We start from the raw sequence: 21,073 nt of genomic DNA on the forward strand, positions 1-21,073 counted from the left end.
AGTAATTGATCCTGGTTAATTCACTACACCCAGACAACAGAAAGAACAAATAAATTAATCCATATCAAGCGATCTCATCTACAGCATGACCTATAACTGCTGGTGCCAGAGTAACCGGGGACATGGTCAGCTGCCGTGCAGGGTGGGAGTGAGGCTTGGAGTAGGACACAGGAGCTCCAGAAGATGCCATTGCTGTTGAAACCCTGGTACTGGGAAGCAGTGGCCTCAGCAAAGAAGAGGGAAATAACATACACACATCAGCAAATGAACTTGCTAAGACAGGCTCTCAGTGGTGCCTTCCTAAGTTTGATTTTCACATACACGAAAGGTCACAGCCCATCCCTCTAAATGCTGATAGGAATCTCTCAATCAGCAGTAGAGTCAGAATTTGTTCTGTCCCAGAATTTAACACACATACACACACACACTCTGAAAGCTTGAAGCTAATTTGTCTAGAAAGTATTAGATAATGAGGAAAAAGTTTAAGGCTTAAAAGAGATTGGTTGAAGAGTTACTTACGTTGCTGTCTCACATTTGGCTTTGGAAAGGAAGGATCTAATTTAAAAAAAAAAAAAACACAACCAAAACCACAAACCATTAATCAGAGTTCCACATAAAGCCTACAAACTATGCAAGCAACCTTCAGTATCTGATCTGACAGAAAGATATTAATTGCAATTTTTTCAAACTAGGAACTTCAGGAAAACAAGCCTGAATTCAGTAACTTTGCTCAGCTCAGAAAAATCCTATTTGTATATTGATCATTCCTCAGGGGAACATATCTACAGTATAGTTCATGCATCATATATGTTGCTGGCAAGTACACTGCAACCTTTCCCACCCAGATGTTATCAGGTCGGATTCACAGTAACTCTGGTTATCCCTATGCGGAGCTCTTAAAGAGCACAGACTGCAAATGCTGTTTTAAGGTGATTACATTCATCTGACTACTCATTAATCACAAACATGAGATACCAGCATGCTAAATCACGCCCACCCCCACCCCCCAAAAAAAAAGTTAAAATTTCACTGCTATTACCTCTAAAGAAAAGTCAGTATTAGGGCATGATACACACTGCTTTGTCCAAATTGCATGAATATGTGTTGATTTACACATTTTCCTCAGTCCTGTTTGGTATTCTGTCTTGGAAGTTCAGTGGTTTTTTTTGTTTTGTTTTGTTTGTTAATTATATATCAGCAATAAAAGATCATAGCTATGATATCATAGCTATTATATCAAAGCTATTATTCTTGGCAACAACATCAAATATCAGCATCATTATCAGCATGTAACAGAAAGAGACAAGTAAACATATGTTAAAAAATGAAGAATTTTCCCTTCTTTTGCTTAACCGCCTTCTCTTATCTTTCTCCAAGAATGCCACCTCAAGCAGAAGAGCCAGAGATTTTGGCTTCAGACCCAAGAACCTGTTTGATTAGCTGCAATTTGATTCTGGATTGCCCAGTAACCTAGGGATCTCATTCAAATTCTGGCATCTCTGTGTGTTCAGTGCAACAGTTGTAAAGGGATTTGATAAGACAGTGTCCCATCCCAATACTTGGTTTTGTATCTTTAGCAACTAAAAGAAAAGGTTCATTGCCACATAAACACAGCAGCTCAAAAATACTGAAAAAGTATACTTGTTTATTTAAAGCATTCTTAAACCAAGAATATGCTTCTAACTTCTAAAACCCAAATGGCAGCACTAAACTGCCAGCCATATCCTATAAGATCATTAGGCTCTGAGACGCACGCATCTACAATATCCAAAAAAGCATTCTATTTTTGAACTGCATTATTGTCACTTGCTTTAACGCACTAGTGTCTCTTTCAGATCACTCCTGACAGGACGGTAGGAAACAGGTGGAACAGTAACAGGAAACAGGTGAGAACATAGAAGGGGGTGGGTGGGTGTGTGTGTGCATGCCCAAACAAGCTGGAAAGTCATCAAGCACATGGAACAGCAAAAGCGTAACTGATTTGTGAGGAGGGCTGGACAGAAACCAAGGAACACTGAACAGTACAAACATGGGTAAGGGCACTATCAGATTGTCCAAACACTCCACTAGCATATCCCAAGTGCCAAGAAAAAGCCTTCTCAGTTGAGGGGAGAATGAATTTTTCATGCTTGTTCTGTCATTGGCTTCCCTACCAAGGGAATATAAAGTCTGCTAATTAATGATAGGCTGTGTAGCCCATTATCAGTTCCCCCCAGTCATCCAGTTCTTACATGTATTTTAATGTGGTTTCCTCAGAGCAACACAGAAGCAGTAGGAATCCTCAAGGCCCAGGAAAAACATCCAATTTAGAAGCATCAGCAGCCAGCCTTTAGAAATCATCATGATTTTCTATATCTTTGTAGGATAGAGGCACTTGTTAGCTGCTCACATGATCTCCTTTCTATGACCTGTCTTCTTTTGCTGTAGAAAGAGTAATCTAAAGACTCCACAACCTGAACAATTACATTGGTACCTCATTTTAAGAGCAGAACCTTTATTTCCTGGCACCTAAATGACCATCCATATGCTCTTCGTTGAAGCGGGGGAAAGCATGTGTGTGAAATGCAGGCATGCAAAGGGAAAGAACGTAGCACGGAGTCAGGTTTTAGACACTTCCATTGGGATCTACTGCAATACTGTAAGCAACTGAGCTTGTAAATAACTAACAAAATTAGGAGGGGAGAAAGTTATTCTCATTTAGATATACAGTTGTGATTTCTACTACAGTCAATGACAGTCATAAGCTTATGTCTGAAGAAAAAAGACAACAACTGTGCAATGACCAGTTTGCTCTGACTTTTGAAGTGTCAAGCACATTACTTCTACATTTGGCTTGGAGAAGCAGATCCGATGGTAGTAACTCACATAGTATGGTTTACAACAATGAAAGCTGGCCTGTTCACATGAAAGAAACTGAAGAACACCACCCCTGAGATGTAAATTCTCCTGTTCAGTAATGCAATATAATTTCTTCTCCAAATCTTACGTTCGCGTATTGGCCAACAACAGCATTTGGCTTTGAGAACGGAGTTGCTTGATTCACTGCAGAACAGCCACATACCAACAAAGCCACGCTGTTAATGTGCCACTTTGTATCATGTCTGAAAGCTGTGATATGCTGCGGAGACTTCCACCAAACATCCCACAATTAGACTAAATCACCCACAATGCAACAAGATACTCTATCACACTGTTGTCTTGTAACTAATCTTTATAAATTTAGCTCATCTTTGCACACTAAGACCTTGTGCCTCTGACAAAGACAACATTCTGAGTGCAGTGCGAGACGGGAGCTGCGCACAATGCTCCACACATCGGAAGGGCAAGAGCTCAGAGTACAAGTCTGTTTATTGAAAGCTGAACTTAGTTGTAGGATTTACTCATACCCAATCGAATAACCACCACACAAAAAAAAATCAGAAATTTGCAAAAAGAAAGAGTGCAGAATCAGGCCCAAAGCACTTTTAATTTACCACACTGATAGCTGAAATACTTGCCTTTAATTCATAGCAGACTTGATTTGTATTAATAAATTTGTAAAAAAACCCAAAACCTAACCATGAGCTGACTTGCAGAGTTAAATAGACACAGTTGTTGCATATGTCCCCTGGCAATGCTGTATGATACTTCAGATTGTTCGGAGACTAAAAAGCATGCAGTGTACAACAGAGGTTAAAGGACTTCTGATCCCAATCCTTTTGACACTCCCCAAAAAGCATTCCAAAGGTCAAACAGCCTTTGGACACAATTGGAAAATTTTGACGTGCACATGAAGCCTCTGAAGCTTCTGACTGAACTCCCATGCTAACAGAAAAAGAAAAGATAATGCACATGCATTTTCTGCTATGGATGCATAAAAAAATGACTGATGCTGTTGTCAGAGGGATTCACTAAGAAAAACTTTCAAATTAAATGAAGCTTTGAAAACAGTTCCTATTTCCCATCACTCACAGGGCATGTTCTTAAGCTCAAGTATAGTCTCATCATGCTGTTTGGCATTATCTCACAGTGCTCTTCAACCTTTCCAACTCCTTCAACCAGTTACTAGCCACACTCATGTTTTTTTCCATAAAGACTACATAATCAAATAAGCCCCACCAAAGTGGAACTAAAATACTTTTGTGTAGCTCATACTTTGCTCTTAATAGTTTAACAGTCTAATGAGTCTCTCTCCAGTGGCCATCCCTTTGCTTTACAAACTTATCAGGCTTTACTGTCCTCAATACTTGTAATTCCATTGTTGTTATTCTTAAATACATATTTACAACTGCAATAAAGAAATGATACAGCAGGGAGCAGAGCACTGCCTTTGATCTCTGGGCAACAAGAAGTTGCTGCAAGAGCTACTGCTATATTCACACTTCTGAAACCCGTATTTTTGTGTAGTATGGTATCCCTGTCTCAATGCCTGGCAAAACCACATGTCCAGAGATCAATGAAGACAGTTAAAAACAGGTAATGAACTGCCATGATGATTGCTGCCAGGGAAACGTCTAAACAAACATCATCTTACAAACACAGTATCACCACAAGATTATACAATACCACATACTTGGAGTCCTCCATTTCAAGTGGCTGTATGCTACACAATATAATACATTGAGCTTGAGCTGTTGAATAAAGCTATTTTTCCTACCTTCTGCTTTTCCTTCATGTGTTACTACAACAAGGGGCTTGGTGAAGGTTTTCTTGTTGTGCATCATAGCCAAGATCATATCCACATTGAGAGAGGTGCAAGCTTCATCAGGAGAAATACACTGCAAGTGGAAAAGGCAGTGTAAGGTCGGATAGTCACCTGTCTGCCAGGACAGCTGTACCAGCTACACAGTTGCCTCATTATCAGTTTTATCTATATTCTTTACCAGAAACAGAGGAGAACCTCCAAACAATCCCCATGTAATCTACTCGGAAATGCAATCCATCGCTGTGCTTCAGGATGCAACCTTTGCCTGCATTAAGGATTCTCTAACCTTTATAAAGTGTTACTATTGTATTTAAATGGTTTTTAAAAATCTGGTAGCCAAAACTGTAGCCACCAACACGTGTTGATCAACAATGACAAAGTATCTTAAAAAAGCAACAACAACATTTTAAGGGGTTTGTAAATAAATGCAAAAGTAAAAATAAATTCCAAATTCTTAGAACACATTCTTTAACTTACAGCCATTTCCATTATTTATAAAGCAAAATTTGGCCATTCTCTTTTGTAACAATCAGACTGCAATATTATCTGATATTATGCATGTCTTTGGAAATTAAAGCTAACATTGTTTGCACTTTGGATATAGATGTGATATGGATATCAAAGATAAATCTGAACCATTTGCATAATAAAAAGCAGTTTCTATTTATCCCATATAACCACCTGATGAAATTTAAACACAAACTGTAGATTATGCAGTCAAAATGCACATCATCATAACGCTTATCTATTAAAATCTTGAGCCTAGAGATAGCATGTTCATTACATCAATTCCACAGAAAACCATTTATTCTCTTCAAAGTTCAGGTGAAAATATACCTTATTAAATATACCTATATTAAATCAGAAGTTTAGACTTTCATAAATTACTGACCTTTGGCAGTCCTTGAGTATCTTTGTCTTTATTTGTACACAAAGTCAGCTCACAGTGAAGAAAGAGCAGTGAGATATTGAACATAGGTTTAAACACAAAGCTAAATCTTTTTTTGTCCTTTTGTGCATATGGTATTGGAAAGTTCACCTTCTCAATGCTGTAGAATTTAACAGATTCATCTTTAGGACAAATGTTTTCTATAATGGTGTAGTCAGACATTCTATCTGGATTTGAAAACGGGGAAACAAAGCATGTTTGAATGGCAAAGCCCAAGGATCTGTCAGCTTTAGTCACAGACACCTGCATCAAAAAGAAAGAGACAGTAAGATCTCAGAAATGACATTTTTAGTTCACATTTCATTAACATTTTCAACAATTTTTTAAGCACTTTTCCAGTGCCACTTCCAATCTGAACATTTAGCCTTCAAAATGCATAAGTGTAGACTGTCAAACAGGGAGACAGAAAATCTGTGGTTTCAAAACCAGCGGCTGTTTAATAGTATAACCGTGCATAAATACAATCCCTTATCTTTCAGAAAGCGGATGAAAAACCCAGCCCGTATCAGACACGCAGTGAATGACTGTGACTGCCACCTGAGATGGCGCGGCCTCCCTCAGACACACAGACTGCAACAGAGCCATAGGGAAGTAAATTACTAATTCCCTGTCTTTGTATCTGTTTAAAACTTTAATGAAAAAGAAAGAAGGTAAAAGCAACAGTCACAACAGAGAACCCACCCCCAGCCAGGAGAGGAATGCAGAGGCAGAGAGGAGGTCATGGTCTGATGTGTGGGTGGCATTCCTGGACTGGGGGGTAGGGAAGCCTCCTAAAAAGCCATGATTTCTTAAGAAATGATCCTTTTAGTTTATTGTAAGTCTGAAATTCATACTCTTTTATGAAAAATAATTAAGACTGCAAACTTCCAGGGCACTGATGTTGTTCAGCTGGAATGCAGACAACAAATGCTACAGAGTAATTAGGAAAAAAAAATTAATGGAATTTGTAACAAATGAAGCATGCTGCTCTTAATAAACAACAGAAGTGTTGTGCCTAACTGTTAATACTGCCTGATGAAAAGAGTTCCACAAGAAAATTTCGTTCTCCTTCATGTGCATTATACATGTACCTAATCCATATGTGCTGCTGCATGTATATTTAAGGAACAGCCTACCAAATTTTCCTGCGATCTGTACAGAAATTTTCAGATGCTATGAGTTGTACAAATACAGACATTTTGCATTTTTTGCCTCCCTTAAGTGAGCAGCAATCAAATTAGAGATGAAGGGATGTGCTGAAGCATCTAAGCAAGAAAGACCGTCTTCTAAAAAGAACAGAAATAAAGACTGATGAATGAAAGTCAAGCCGCAGATACTGACAGGTAAACGAGCTGATAGTCTAAACTAGTTAAAAAAACCAGATTATGGCAAGAAGAACAGGCATACTACAGTATCATGAAACACCGGCAGGTAAACAAAAGGATGAATGATATCTCAAGGAAAGAAGAGAATGACTGGAGGAAGATGAGACCAAAATATGATAAGAAATTGACAAGAGAAAACAAAGGAAAAAAGGCCAAAAAATTCAAATACAAAAAATATTTGTAGCAGAAAAGGAAAAGGGATATATAAAGTTCTTACAGATTATGACCTAAGCAATTTATTGAGCAAAACCCAAAATATATTTGTTAATAAAAAAAGCAAAACAGAAACAAACAAGCAAAAAGAAATAATCTGTCAGCTAAAAATGGAGTCACAGAAGTTCAATACCGATACAGATTTTCCACTGTGCAAGGAGAAACAAAAAAACCAGCTTCTGCCAGGACAGGTGATGAAGAAATCAGAACGTCTGTCTGAATAAACAGCTCCAGAACCAGACAAATTCAAAGGGCTTGGAGCCAAGGGGATTCATCCCAGATCACTGAAGGAAGCAGCTGGTTTTATCCAAATGAAAAAAATAACATGCCTTTTGTAAGCATATTCTTAACCGAGTGTGACATACTTTCTTTTTGCTGTAACTGTCTTAAGTACTTTTCACTGGGTAGAGAATGAGGAGGAGGCACAACACACTGAAACAATGAAGAGAACTGCACGAATGTCAAATGGGCCACTATGCTTATCACGTGCAACGTGGGCTCACAAAGAACTAACTTGTGCAAGAGACACATGGCACAGCACTGCTTCAGTCAACATACTCATTTTCCTGGTCTCCTCTGGTGATTTACTGATCTATAAACTGGTGATACTGCTTCACTGCCAATGTTACATTTATTAATGCTTACCATTATTTGAAAAATGCAAAATTCTGTTCATGTGTCCACCTTTATAAATACAGACTGTACTGGTCTGAAATTCCCCCAGATTTCACAGGCAACTTAGCAACACATGGAAGCAATACCAGGTCCAAAATACAACTGAAGTCAATGGTATCTGGCTGTGGACTTTGCTGGTCTTATTTATCTAAAGCTGTTAGAACTGACATGATAGCATTAAAAAGGATTGTAACTGGTGTTTGTAAGTGGACTGGAGAGAGGTCAGATTCTGTACTAACTTTGTAACCCAAGAACACTAGCATATGGAAGACAGACACTTATCATTTTTTGCATGTTTACACCTTCCAGATGAGGTTCAGCCATATTACCCAATAAACTGAACCCTGAAATCTCCATCAGGAAACATCAGTTCAGAGCAAGAGCTCAGAAACCACCTTTAAGTTCTGCAAAGAAAAGCAGATTTGGCAAGAATAACCAATTTACCTCGCAGTTACATTCATGCATTTTGCAGGAATCCTTTGGTTTTGACCCAAAACATTGGCTGCTTCTTACCCTACAGTGTCTATTCTCTGCAGCCACCAAAGTACCTCCCTACCTGCCTAAAGCAACTGCATGAGACATTTCAACTGCTAAGACCAGATCTGGCTCAGCCGCACAGCCTTGCAAAATGTTTGTTACTTGGAAAGTCTTTTTCAGTTTGTTACCTCTACATATACTGGCCCATTCTCAGCAACGGAGAAGAGTCCTTGGGAAGGAGCAAGGAACAGATCTGTTTTGTACAGCTCCATGTTGAAGGTCACATTGGTGATGTGTGGTTCAGGAGGCCAGAAAATGCCTCTGTCATCCTCTGGCTGGTGCAGCGTGCAATTAAACTGAAATGAAAAAAACAATACACTAACATCCTGAGTCAGGAGCGGTAGCGGGATGAGGACAAATTTGGAGCGTACAATACAGGCCCACCCACATTCCACCTACTTAGTGCAAATCTTCAGCAGGGTCACAAGAAATGGAAGTGAGAAGAAATGTGTTAAAAAGACAAATTAATTGCTATACAATTAATGTAATTTATGTGAAGTGCCTATTACAATAGACATTTCTCTATTGCCAAGGTGCAAACCCCAGAGTAACATACCGCTATTTCAGGCCAGCTGGAGAAAGTAACATCTCCCTCATCAGCATCCCCTGGAAATCCATTATCACCTGATTCCATGTCATCATCATCAAAACCGCTGCTTTCAGCTGGTGATGACAGCTGAATGACAATCTGTACAAAAGGTTGCAAAATGCATAAAATTAGGTGATAACTGAGCACTCTCTCTTCATGGCTTTAGTTTCTTCTCTCTTCAGAACAATGTGAGGCCAAAAGAAGTGCACCAGCTAAGCAGATGGTGAAAGCACATCTTAAACAGCCTTGTGCTGAGCATGTAAGATAGGCAAGTTATATTTAGAGAACACCCCTTAAGTTTTTTTCCAGAATTCAGAGCCAGCAAAGACACCAGTCTGGGTGCTGGTGTCTGAAAGAGCAGCCTAGCATTTCCATTCTATTTCTGGTATTTCTATAACCAACACTGAAAAAAGAAATGCCTTTCTAAACTGATTTTTTTGCAACTTAGTTTCCCTTAATGCATTCATGGAAAATCACTGAAAGTGTTTAGGGTCATTAAAGGATTTTCTCTTCTGTCATTTGCATAATGTTTTCAGACATGTACACCCAAAAGCATCATGTTCCTTTCTTCATCTTTTCCTTCCTTGCTTTTCTCTGAATTTCTGCTGGATTTCGTCCCCGCCTTTTCCCCCCTCCTTTGCACACTTCACCATTTCTTCCCCTGAAAAATCCTGGTTTTGTTTTCCAGTGTTCTGTACTCTGCTTCTGTATGCCCTGCAGCTCCTCAGCTAGTCCCCTCCCTTCCAGGACTTTGTCTTTGTTTTTCTGGACACACAGCAACTGCTAAGAAGTGATAGAGACACTCTCTGAGGCTCCACTGCATGGTGTTTATTTTTTAGGAGAAATGCTCCAAAATTCCAAAAGATACCATACATGACTTGGAGTTAAGGATGTAGCCAAGACTATTAAAAGACAAAATGGAGAAACGAGGAAAATATCCATTTTAGTTTGGGCCATAATAGAATACAGGGACAGTGACAGTATTTAACTGCAGACACGTGCTATTCTGTAGTTTGGAGATGTTTCTATCCACAGTCCTGGTTTGGGACTGTTTCTGAATTAGAGTTAGGTGCTACAGAATTGCCAGTACAGAACAGTTTTAGCCAGGCAAGGTCAGATCAGATTGCCTTAGCTGTGTTTGGGTTGGACCAAAGGCTTTCCATCATTTGCCAAGGTTACTTCTACATACTGGAAAGCTCAGCAAGAAAAACGTGTTATTAATTTCCAACCCAGATTAGCTGCGCTGTACTCAAGCTCATAAACTGAGCCAGTCTGGAAGCAGTCACTCAGAACCTAACTGGGCTCCTTAGCATCATCACTCATATGCAAGTACTCAAGAGTCCCTTCATCACGTACATCAACTGATAGCAAATAGAAATCCAATTATAGGAGAAGCATGCACAGATAATGTCTTTTCCACACATTTTGAAAGCCTTTTACACACGTAATTTTGGAAGAAAAGAATTCACTTAAAATAATTCAGCATATGAATTAACTGGTATTGCTTTGTGCAATCACAAAACTTCATTCCTATTCCTCCTTACAGCTATGTAGTACTTCTTATGTATGGGTACATCAAAGCTGCATAAGGAAAGCTGGTGCAACTTCTCTGAGACTGGTACTTGATGGTCCCCAAAGTGCAGTCATACAGTTTTGTAAAAGTACTTAACTCCAACTCCTCCTTTTTCCTTGGGGATACTATCTGACCACAGAAGCACCCTGCATGTGCAGTCTTCATACCTCCTTGAATACAGGGACTGTGGCTGCAACTAGGTTTGAGCTCAACAGGAAAAGATCAGGACGCCTCCTTTTTGCTAAGACGAAAGCTAACTACAATGGCTTCCTTGTACCACTATGATGCGCAGTGCAAAAAGCAGCTCCTCTTCGTAAAATACTCACAGAGTTAAAATAAACAATCTTGTTCAAGATATATGCTGTCCGAGTCCCACATTTGTTCAGCAAAGACTCCAAAATGAAATGGGTACCATTCATCCTGGCTTTGCAAGAGTGATCCAGCAGCGAGAGTTCTGTCCTTGTGTAGCCGCTGGCCTGAAACAAAGGCACTTTGTAAGTGGCTGAAACACAATTGTTAGGCTCTTGCTTAAAGTGCTGCTCAGAATACTGCTCGTGGCTGCTGGGAGGAAGAAGGGAAGTTCATTGTACTGACATCCAGGGAAGGTCACTCTCAAAATGCTGTTATACGCAACAGGGAATAAATGTAACATGGAACAAAGAAAACAACAGGTTCATTATTACTCTGCTGATTGATAATGCTGACTCTGTTTGGTCTGAAATGAGCTAAAAATGCTGTCTGTATCAGGCTCTTTTCCAGCAAATGGACACAAGCAACCTGTCAGCTGGTAGATGGTAAAGACAGATCTATTCAGGTCTCTCACAGATATCAAACCCAGCCTCTTTGTACTCTGGAGATTAAAAAAATCAGACTGATGGCTGAGTACAGTAATTTTTTGACAGAACCAACCCTGGATAGCTTTAATCAGAAATCCCTCTACAAACTACTGGATTGTTGGGAAGAAGAAACACGGCCCTGAATTACAGCAAAGAATATCCACAGTATCATTTCCTTACCAAACTATTTTTTAGGGGGTTGGGTGGTGATGGCAGTGTATCTTAGAATGTTTATTATTTAATCAAAATACAAATAAAATGTTCTGCCCAGAAAAGCCTGCCCAAATTTGAGAATAAGAGATCACACCAACCTGCAGAGAGTCTTTTTCTACAGCTACTGTCATGACTTTGTCATCACAGTTTATTGACAGGGCCACATCAGCGCTGCCCTGAACCTCTTCAGGTTCTTTATGTTTTGAGAGGGAATGCTCAAAATCATGATTTATTAAAGTATCCACTGAATCCCTGGATGGGAAGATTCCTTCTCCCACTGTGTCATGTCTTCCTCTGTTAATGTGAAAAGGAAAAGTCAGTCCATCACTTAATGCAGGATTCTTTGGGGCAGGCAGTGGGTTAGCACCCAGCAATTCTGTCAGCTCTGGAGGAAGGGAATGGTCTTCTTCATCATTCATCTCTTCTAAAAAAAAAAAAAAAAAAAAAAAAGCACATTAGGTGATTAGATATTTTTCCTAGAAGTATGCAGAACTAGTAATTTTCATACAAAAAAAAGGTATTATCCAGAAAGGAAGCTTCTGAAGGACATCCAAAGCAGCATTTTTATACTTTCCATGTAATTAGCCACAATTCCCCCACTAAGGGTTTAGTTGTTACTGAGGCATCTATCTTTTTATATTTAGTCCCTGTCAGAAATGTACCTCACTAAGAACTGAAAATAAACTTTGAAGAGTGGGCCTATTATATGCAAAAGGCAACCACAGAGATAAAAGAAACATAACATTTGGCAAATACACTATTTTAGTGCAGTTGAAATAGGCTAAGTGTAACTAATTGGGTGAAATTCTTCCATTACCTGCCTCATCACAAATTCAGTCACTCCACTGTTGTGGAACTACTTACACAACCAGAGTGAAGTTAAACAAGAGTTAACTTTATACCGAGTAAATGAGAACATTAACTATCTCCTGGCTTATATGCATGACTGCTTGGGACAGAAATCTCAACATCTGGCCCATGCAGGTGTAATCCATGAGTGGAAGTGATAAAATTAACGTGAACATAAGCTTTATCAAAACAGTTAAACAGTATTTTTAGTGGTTGAAATTCCGAATTAGTGAAAAAGCATATGCAGCTCCACTAGCTTCAATGGACCCAGATATCTTTACATCAACAATAACTTTGACTAAATGCATTTTTTTTAACAGCTGTATTTATTCTGTTTGCTCAGACTTTTTTTGGTAAGCCAGTTTTGTCTGTAAACAATTTAAAAGTTTATTTGTCTCAAGGAAACATTATGCTCATTTTTTTTGAGAAAAAAAATAAAAATCCAGGCTGGGTTTATTAACTAACAAGATATCGAGTTGCTGAAGTCCACTCCTGTGAACACTGAATATGGTCAGCTGTAACTGCTTGTGAGTTGGATAAACTATAACCATTTAATCCCACCAACATTTTTTCAGGAAATAACAATTTGTCTAGACTTCCTTCATCAAAAAGCCACAGAGGTGGTTTTTTTTCCAGCCAGCATTCATAGATATTACCAGCATTTCTGATTATGAGCCACGAAAGTAGTCTAATCCCCAACAAAAAAGCTTCAAAACTGAGAAGGCACCTTTCAAATCATCATATTTCTGGAAATACAAGATATATTTTTTCTATATGCTAAAAGTCCATCTCCAAGCTTACCTGTATCTTCAAGTTGAAGATGAAATCTGTTAGCAACAGGGGCTTTTGTGTAGGAAGTAACTGGACTATAGTTATGCTCATAAGCCCACTTGATCAAACTCTCATGTGATGAGGGAATATCAGGTATTACTGATTTACTCATGGTCATGGATCGTTCTGTTTCCTTTCCAAAACCAATACTGTTTGATGTCTGCAAACAAAGAAAAACTTGGTTTATAATTTACCATTTAAGGATACTTCAAATGGAATAGTGGCACTGATGTTTTTTAATCTATTTTACTCTATTAAATAACAGCGAACCAAGAACACCTGGGAAATAAACCAAACTCTGTCATCTTAGGCACAGAACTGCTGCACACATGGAGAAAAGCCCCCCTTCTTCCCAGCCCTGCCTGGAGTACAATAAATCAAGGTAGTCAGAAGCTGTTAATCCCTAAACGAGACAAAGACATGTTTACAGCCATTTGTATAACAACATATTTTCTTCAAAACTGAGTTGAAATTACTTCAGTGGTGAGGTGAACTCAGGATGCCAAATGATTTTTTTCAGATGTCTCCTTCATTTTTTTGATTAGAGCATTATTTAGGCTACATATGGGAAAACCTTTGTTTAAATGAGCATTACTGAAAAAGGCAAAACATCGCATGCTCATGAAGTAGAGCTGATACCAGCTAATGCTTTAAAGTCAGCTAGCACCAAGGATAGCCTGTGCCTCTCTGAATGAGCTTCGTACTAGAAATGTTATGTGCCTCCTGCAAAATGTTAAGTACGTTCAACAGGACTGAGTTAAATGCTTAATAGAGCTGTAAAGTGAAAGCATGCATGTTTTATGCACGGCCAAACTACTTAAAAGACAACATACACTTTCTGCACATAAATAAAATTTAACAATATAAGTTTTATGCAAATATATCAATACAGCAAACTCATAAATGCACTTGCCAACCTCTTAGTTTTATTATTAATATAATAATATAATATTAATATAATAAAATCAATAAATTAAAACAAATATATAAATAATGGCTCATCAAAGTTGACCATGGAATACAGATGAGTCACACAGCTTTTGCTTTACTGGAAATGTTTTGCAAAATTCCAGATTCTTTTGTCCAAAAGGGCAAGTCGAAAGCATATAAAACCATCTCTAGCTGTTAGAGGGGCAGTTAGAAAATAGAAATAGAAAAATATTCATTCATTGGTATTACACTTTAACTTGCTTTTAAGTGCTTGGCATCTTAAACTTAAACATGTATTCACACAAAGCCAAATACACGTATTTATTTTCACATTCACCACATTAGTATTATCACTACAGCAATTACATCAATGACTACAGAACAAGTTGAATATACACACAGCAGGGAAGGCATGACGACCCATTTTTCAGTGATTTCTGCAATGTGATTAAATTAGGCTTTCTATATGCAGGTACTATTGAATACTCTAGAGCAAACACTTTCAATTCCTGATTACCTTATCATTCATATAGTCTGCTTTTTTTAAAAAAAATATAAATCCCCATTAGTTTGCTTCAATGTGGACAAATCTTAATTCTCTTTCACTCCAGAACCCCAAAAGATTGACTACACTGATCTCTTTTGCCCAGATTGCTTTTAGACAGTGACTGTATGGACCTGATACCCAGCATCACAGAGCTTCTCTACCTAACCTCAAAACCAGAGCTTTTGAACAGATAAGTGAGCAAAGCTTGTGGAGAGGCCTGATGGAATGGCATAGTTTATCTTTAGTGCTCTCCCTCATTTCTTCCTAATGACCCAGCTCCGCATCCTTTAAACATGCACAGCTTCACAGCTGAAGTTAATGGGAATTTTAGGTGCGGAGTGTCTGGTTTGAGGATACTGCCATCAGTACAGTCATCAGTGACCAGCAATGGCCACTGAAGATAAGAAACAAAAAAGGAAACAATAAGTATCCTAATTTTAGTGTCTTACTAGTGTTTTAGATCAAATAATATTTTATCTTTCAACAGATATAAATCTGGACATGATTTATCCCACATTTTCATATTACCACACACGTTTGACTGGTTGGAATTACTATGCTACTCCAACTTTGCTGGAACTCCCTCTCCGTTTTCCCTTTTTTTTTTTTTGTCATGAGGAGACAGCTGAACAAATATTTATCTCAGAAAGTTACTGTCCTAGCTGGCACCTGACCATTTCCATGGTTTGTTTATACCTCTCCACTCCACATCGAACCTGTAAATGTCCAGTCCAGTCCTGCGTTGCCTGAACGAAACAAAACTGGGCACAAGTTTTTGCAGGAACAGACCTACCTTGCTTCGCTTGCCTGCGCTGCCAACACCTTTGCATGCAGTGTAGGAAACGAGGCAATCAGAGCCAACTACTCAGAACCATTTCAGAAGCTGGCGGGCAGTTGTTCTCAAGTGAAGAACAGGCCCTCCAAGCTTCTGAAACCCTCACAGGGTTGTTCTGCACATTTCACCCCTCAACACACTTTCTTCCTTTCTGCAATTTCACTTTTTGGTCTGCCGTGCAACTCACAGCTTTGTAAAAAGACACCGAATCCAAAGGACGCAATGTGAACAGCAGATCGTCAACAAGCACTGCTCAGGGGCTACGTAAGGACAGACTGCAAACGGGAGCTAAACACAGCCTGGGAGGAAAGCACTGCGCTCACGTTATGTGCAATTACTTTACCTACACTATTCCCATTTTACTTTGTTTTGTGTCTGTCCTTTTCCAGAGTTTCAAGAAACACAGCAAGCTGGGAGATTATTAGATGACCCAAAAAGTCTTTTTCATTTTTTGTCTATGAACTTAGACCTTAATAACTCACAGCCCTGGGTCTGAGGCAGCTTAGCACTAACCTTTCCCTCTTGGTTTGCCAATCCCCTCAGCACAATTCTGATTCGTACTGAGGGCAAGAAGTTAGGAAAATTGAAGTGCATGGAACTGCTTCAACTAATAAAAAGAACATTGTGAAACATTACCTAATTGTTTAGTAATGTTTTTATGCATTGTCTAAATTTGGCCTTGGAAAGGCCTTCGGCTTAATACAGATAGGAACAGATCCTAAATGCTGGAGGTACAGGCTTTTTAATGACGGGGATGTTCAATTCTCTCCCATATCCCCTTCTAAATAAAGGGGAACAAACACACATTCAAAAAATGAAGCATCCATATAAATGAAGCAGTACAGCTAACAGTTACTCACAAATCCTAACATAAATATACAAAGTCTTTTATATACTGATATTTCTATATATGGTATTACATTCCCTTCTTGTTAATCTAAATAAAATGTTACCTTCTGCCACTCATCACAGAAAGAATTTTCACTTACACTTTCTACTTATACTTTCAATAATTAATAAAGAAGAACTTAAAAAAGAATAGCAGCCTTTCTTTTCTATACGCAAGTGCAGCACTTCAGACGTTTTCAAATCCTCTAGAATTCCTCTCCCTGAAAATTCATCATCCATAAAGAGGTAGCTTCATAGATGTGAAAGATGGTACTTTGGCTATCTCTAAGCATGAAATGAACAAATGCACAATTCTCTATCCTGTGAAAGTAGATCCATATAGGCCTACGTATACCGTGGTGAGTTTTATGTAATAACCCAGAACGAAACTTTCAAGTCAAGCATTGCTTTTTGCCCTTCTGCTTACAAGTGTGGCAATCCTGAGCAACTAACCTTGACCCTTCTCTTTTAAGGGCTGATTATTTAGGATCAACAGGATGACCAGAACATCCTTTCCTGTCCGTAAAATAAAGATGTGCCAGGGATCAAAAGGGAATTTCATCGTCCACCCTAGATAATTTTTCCATTCAATTTTCTGAGCAACACCACAATTTATTTCCTTTTATTTTCCTCACTCTCAAAATCTAGCATGAAATCCTGCCTACCAATCTGTCCTCTTAGAAGATTTAGATGAAACAGCCTTTGGATCTTGTCAGAATTGCCCTTGCACACACTAAAAGGCGAAAGCTACTAAGCAAAGTAAAATTCTTACAAACAGAGATAGCTGGAGTTTGAAAACATATCTGAGTTACTGCAAAACTGCTAATCAGGAGGCCACTGGCTGGTCCAGCGCAAACATCCACTGTACGACGCACTTCTAAGTGATCACTTAAGACAGAAATAGGCCACATGTTTATTGGCTGCAAGATGAGTCTAATTTCATTTATTTATTTCAGAGCAAGGGAAAAACAAATTTTCTTAGTAGAAATGGTGTTGAGCAACAAAGCCTGTACCAAAACTCATTCTGAATCAGAACCTCCAATTATACACAAGTATGGTTTTGGAAGTTTAGCTTTAGAGATCCTGGGTTTAAAACTTATTATTTGCGGTCTGAGGAGAGGTGAGGTCAATTTGACCAAACACTTGCTGGGGCCAGAAGTACTGGCAGGGAAGAGGGCTAGAGACTACCATAACCACACATGGAAGGAGTAAAAAAGTTTCCACTTCTGAAGGGATGTGGGTGTGTGCTGTCTATCTAGGATTATCCATTCTGCACTCACAGGCATCTGTCCAACTTCTGAGATGAACCTGTAGATCCACTCACCAAAGTAACAGCAAAAAGGAGGTGAACATCCAACTCTGTGTTTAGGGTACTTCAACAGAAGTTGAAAAGACGTAGACCCTAAATCACTGCACTGACCACCTGGCTTCTGTGATGTGCTGCTCAGTTTAATAGCCCATATATTAAATGTTAAGGAGAAAAAACTACATAGTTTCTGTATTTACTCTTTGAAATGCAGAATAATTTAAAAAAAACAGCTAATAGATAAAATGTTCAGCAATCAATATAGTCTAGCACTCTATCACATTTAAATGGATTCTATACTGTTGCAGTGTGATACCTCTCAAAAAATAGAAGGTGCCTTAACTTACAATTACTTCCAGCTTTCCCTGGACATCATGCGACTTGATAACCCAATTGACAGACTTTTTACACTTGAGGATAAGAACGACGTCTCTGACAAGTTTGGCGCCGGGTTGAGATGGTTTAATGTCAACAATTATATCCACCTGGAAAGCACTGTGTGTGGAAAATAGAGAGAAAGTTAGACCAGAATGCCAGAAATTTTTAGCTATCAACCTTCTTCCAATCCATCATGTTTCCACTGTCTGGCCAGCTGATTAAAATGCTGGAGATTATCCCAGGCAACACAACATGTGCAAAACAGATTGTTATTCCACATACGCTTAAATGATTTTGCATAACAATAAAAACAAATACTTTTAGACAAATAATATTTTTGTGTCTTGTTTACAAGAAGTGTGCTACTCATTTCAGCTACTATTTAGAACAGGTTAGTTATACAAGTAGCAGTTTGCTTTATAAAGCAAATATTGTTTTCTTATTTCACTGCGACAGAGCCTAAAAATAGCTGTTTGAGTTTCCTCTGGCTGTAACTGTATTAAGGCTCAAAATAATACCTTAAAAAAAGCAAAAAGACAAATTAAGCAGGTTAATACCAAAAAAAAAAAATGCACAAATACTACATGCACACTGGGGAGTGTCTCTGCCCAGGCAGTTAAATTGTGGAAATTACTTTGCTTAGGATCTTGTGTGTGCTGAGGAATCAAGCCATGTATTCAGTTTCCAATACTTCTGGATATATACTTACTTTAAAAAGAAAAGAAAACAGATGTCCAGCCTACTGCTTGCTGGAAAATAGATGAATACTACCCAGATTTTCAAGAGCTCAGTAAAATAAGTAGAGCAAATGGGTCTGTACCCATCAATAACCTCTCGTCATGCAAAATACTAATTCAACAGAAAAATCTTTACTTCCAGATTGTCTTATGGGGCCATATGTCACAAGAACGTGCTCAACCCCCAGAAACAGGTTTCAACTAATACTGTGCACTGAGACTTAGTGTATCTTGGGACCTTTGTTTCACCTCATGCAGTTCAGCTTCTGTATGTTTCTTTGTGGATATAAACTTTGTAAAGATAGCTGTGAATAATATATAAAACTAAGAATGAAGCAAGAGGAATTAAATTCATTGCTTTTTTTACTTTTAGAAACAAAACATCTAAACATTTTGCAGTGTTATCATTTGAAAAACAAATGCCTATCATACTATCAGCCAAAGCCAAAAGCCTAAATGGCTTGGAGACAGGGCTGTCATTGCTAACTCTGCAAGGGACATACAGTGATGTTGATACTAAAGAACAACTCTATTCAGGATGGGGCTGCAACTCATGCCACACAGAGGCAGATCGTTTGTGCTCACCTACAACACTTCAACTACATCTTGGCACCTTCTTACTATCCCAAGGTTGCTATGCCAGAATATCCTCAGGCTCAGTTCACCACCTTGCAATGAAATAATTAGCCTTCTTGCAAAGACCCCTCCTCCCACTTGTATGTCTCTGTGTGATTTCCTCCTTAGGGGTGTGGATGTGCTTAGATGCAACGGCACGAGGAGCACAATTGGACAATGCTGGACATCTGGTGTCTGCAGTATGCAGACAGGATTTTAATTCTACCTTTTCTCTGATGAAATTACTTTTCTTCTTGCAGAAGGGAAAACCATCTAAGTTTCATAGCAATTTTCTGTTCTAGCAACTACACTCAGCACTTAAGAAGAGCTTTTCCACGTATGACTATCTGAAGCAAACCCCATTCATGCGCTCTCATTAAGACCTAGGAGAGACCAGCAAAGAATGAATGTTTTAAATGTCTTACCACCCAAAGGTACCTTTGACAATTTCAATAATCCTCATAATGTGTACAGAGAGTTAAGTAATTTTCCCTAACCACCAGTTATAAACTTTTTTGGTCAGGGGACCACTGTCAACTCTTAACATGTCTTGCAATTGTCATAAACTACCCCTTAAACTCAAGTGGAAACTTGACAGAAAATAGTTATGATTCTGCAGACCAAGTGTGGAACAGTTACCATGGACTGCAGGTCACCTGCAACCACTGTTTGGGAGCCACAGCCCTGGGCCTTGCTGTCAGTCATCCCTACCTGTGACAGGACAAGATTACTTTTAACCTCTCTCTCACCTCCTCATACAGTGGTCTCACCTTAAAACCTGCCTGTCAGATGCTCAGTATCCCTTATTCACCTTATTCTTAGAAATATTTGATTGAGTAAGAAGGGGGACAAGATACAGTCCATAAAAACTGTGCTTTGCAGGCTTATTCAAAAAAATCCTGGGATCATGAAGATGCAAAATCCTTACATACTGAAGAACTAATTTCTATTTAAGTACTAAGGTCCAGGCTCTTCTTGTAAGGATGAAATGGCTGCTTTCAGTTGATTTTCAATAGACAGATGAAAACTTTAGTTGTGACTTCAAACAGATTTAGTCTATTTAGATGATACTTTACCTGTACGGGTTGGAATTTGGAGTGATTAATTCAATGATATGAACTTCTCTTTCTTGGACTAAGTTAGACATAAGGCATCCCTCTGCTGTTTTTGGTTGTAGGTATCCCGCAAGGTAATTTAGAGAGAGAAAATTCTTTTCTATGTTGCACAAGGGAGGAAAAACTTGGTCTGGAGTAGGAAAAAAAAAGAAAGCATATGCACCTTTACACACCAGGTATCAGCTTACATGCATGTACGTACTGCATCTACATCAGCGCAGCACTATGTTTTATGACATAGGTCTTTAGGCTAAAAGGTGTATTTATTACCTACCATAAGCACTTATGACAAATAAACATAATACTGAAAGGGAGAACACTGTTCTGACAACATGGCACGTGTCTAATATAAACTGAATAGTTTCTATTTATGGATTTAAATATTTAACAAAAATCTCTACAGAGAGAA

The 21,073-nt window shown here is 38.6% G+C and overlaps 1 protein-coding gene across 2 annotated transcripts in view; it reads right to left on the reverse strand.

The window, feature by feature from the left end:
• TGFBR3 (transforming growth factor beta receptor 3) overlaps positions 1–21,073 on the reverse strand; it is a 117,821-nt gene that overhangs the window by 8,391 nt on the left and 88,357 nt on the right. For both annotated transcript variants that reach the window (XM_080406515.1, XM_080406516.1), the window contains exons 6-15: positions 20,626–20,794; positions 18,167–18,314; positions 13,284–13,473; positions 11,732–12,057; positions 10,911–11,060; positions 8,979–9,110; positions 8,551–8,718; positions 5,577–5,876; positions 4,637–4,757; positions 520–555 (exon numbers count right to left, since the gene is read on the reverse strand). In XM_080406515.1, the coding sequence (XP_080262641.1) occupies positions 520–555; positions 4,637–4,757; positions 5,577–5,876; positions 8,551–8,718; positions 8,979–9,110; positions 10,911–11,060; positions 11,732–12,057; positions 13,284–13,473; positions 18,167–18,314; positions 20,626–20,794 (1,740 nt within the window). The remainder of the gene's footprint in view (positions 1–519; positions 556–4,636; positions 4,758–5,576; positions 5,877–8,550; positions 8,719–8,978; positions 9,111–10,910; positions 11,061–11,731; positions 12,058–13,283; positions 13,474–18,166; positions 18,315–20,625; positions 20,795–21,073) is intronic.

This window comes from Falco punctatus, assembly GCF_963210335.1.
Source record: "Falco punctatus genome assembly, chromosome: 11".
NCBI lineage: Eukaryota > Metazoa > Chordata > Aves > Falconiformes > Falconidae > Falco > Falco punctatus.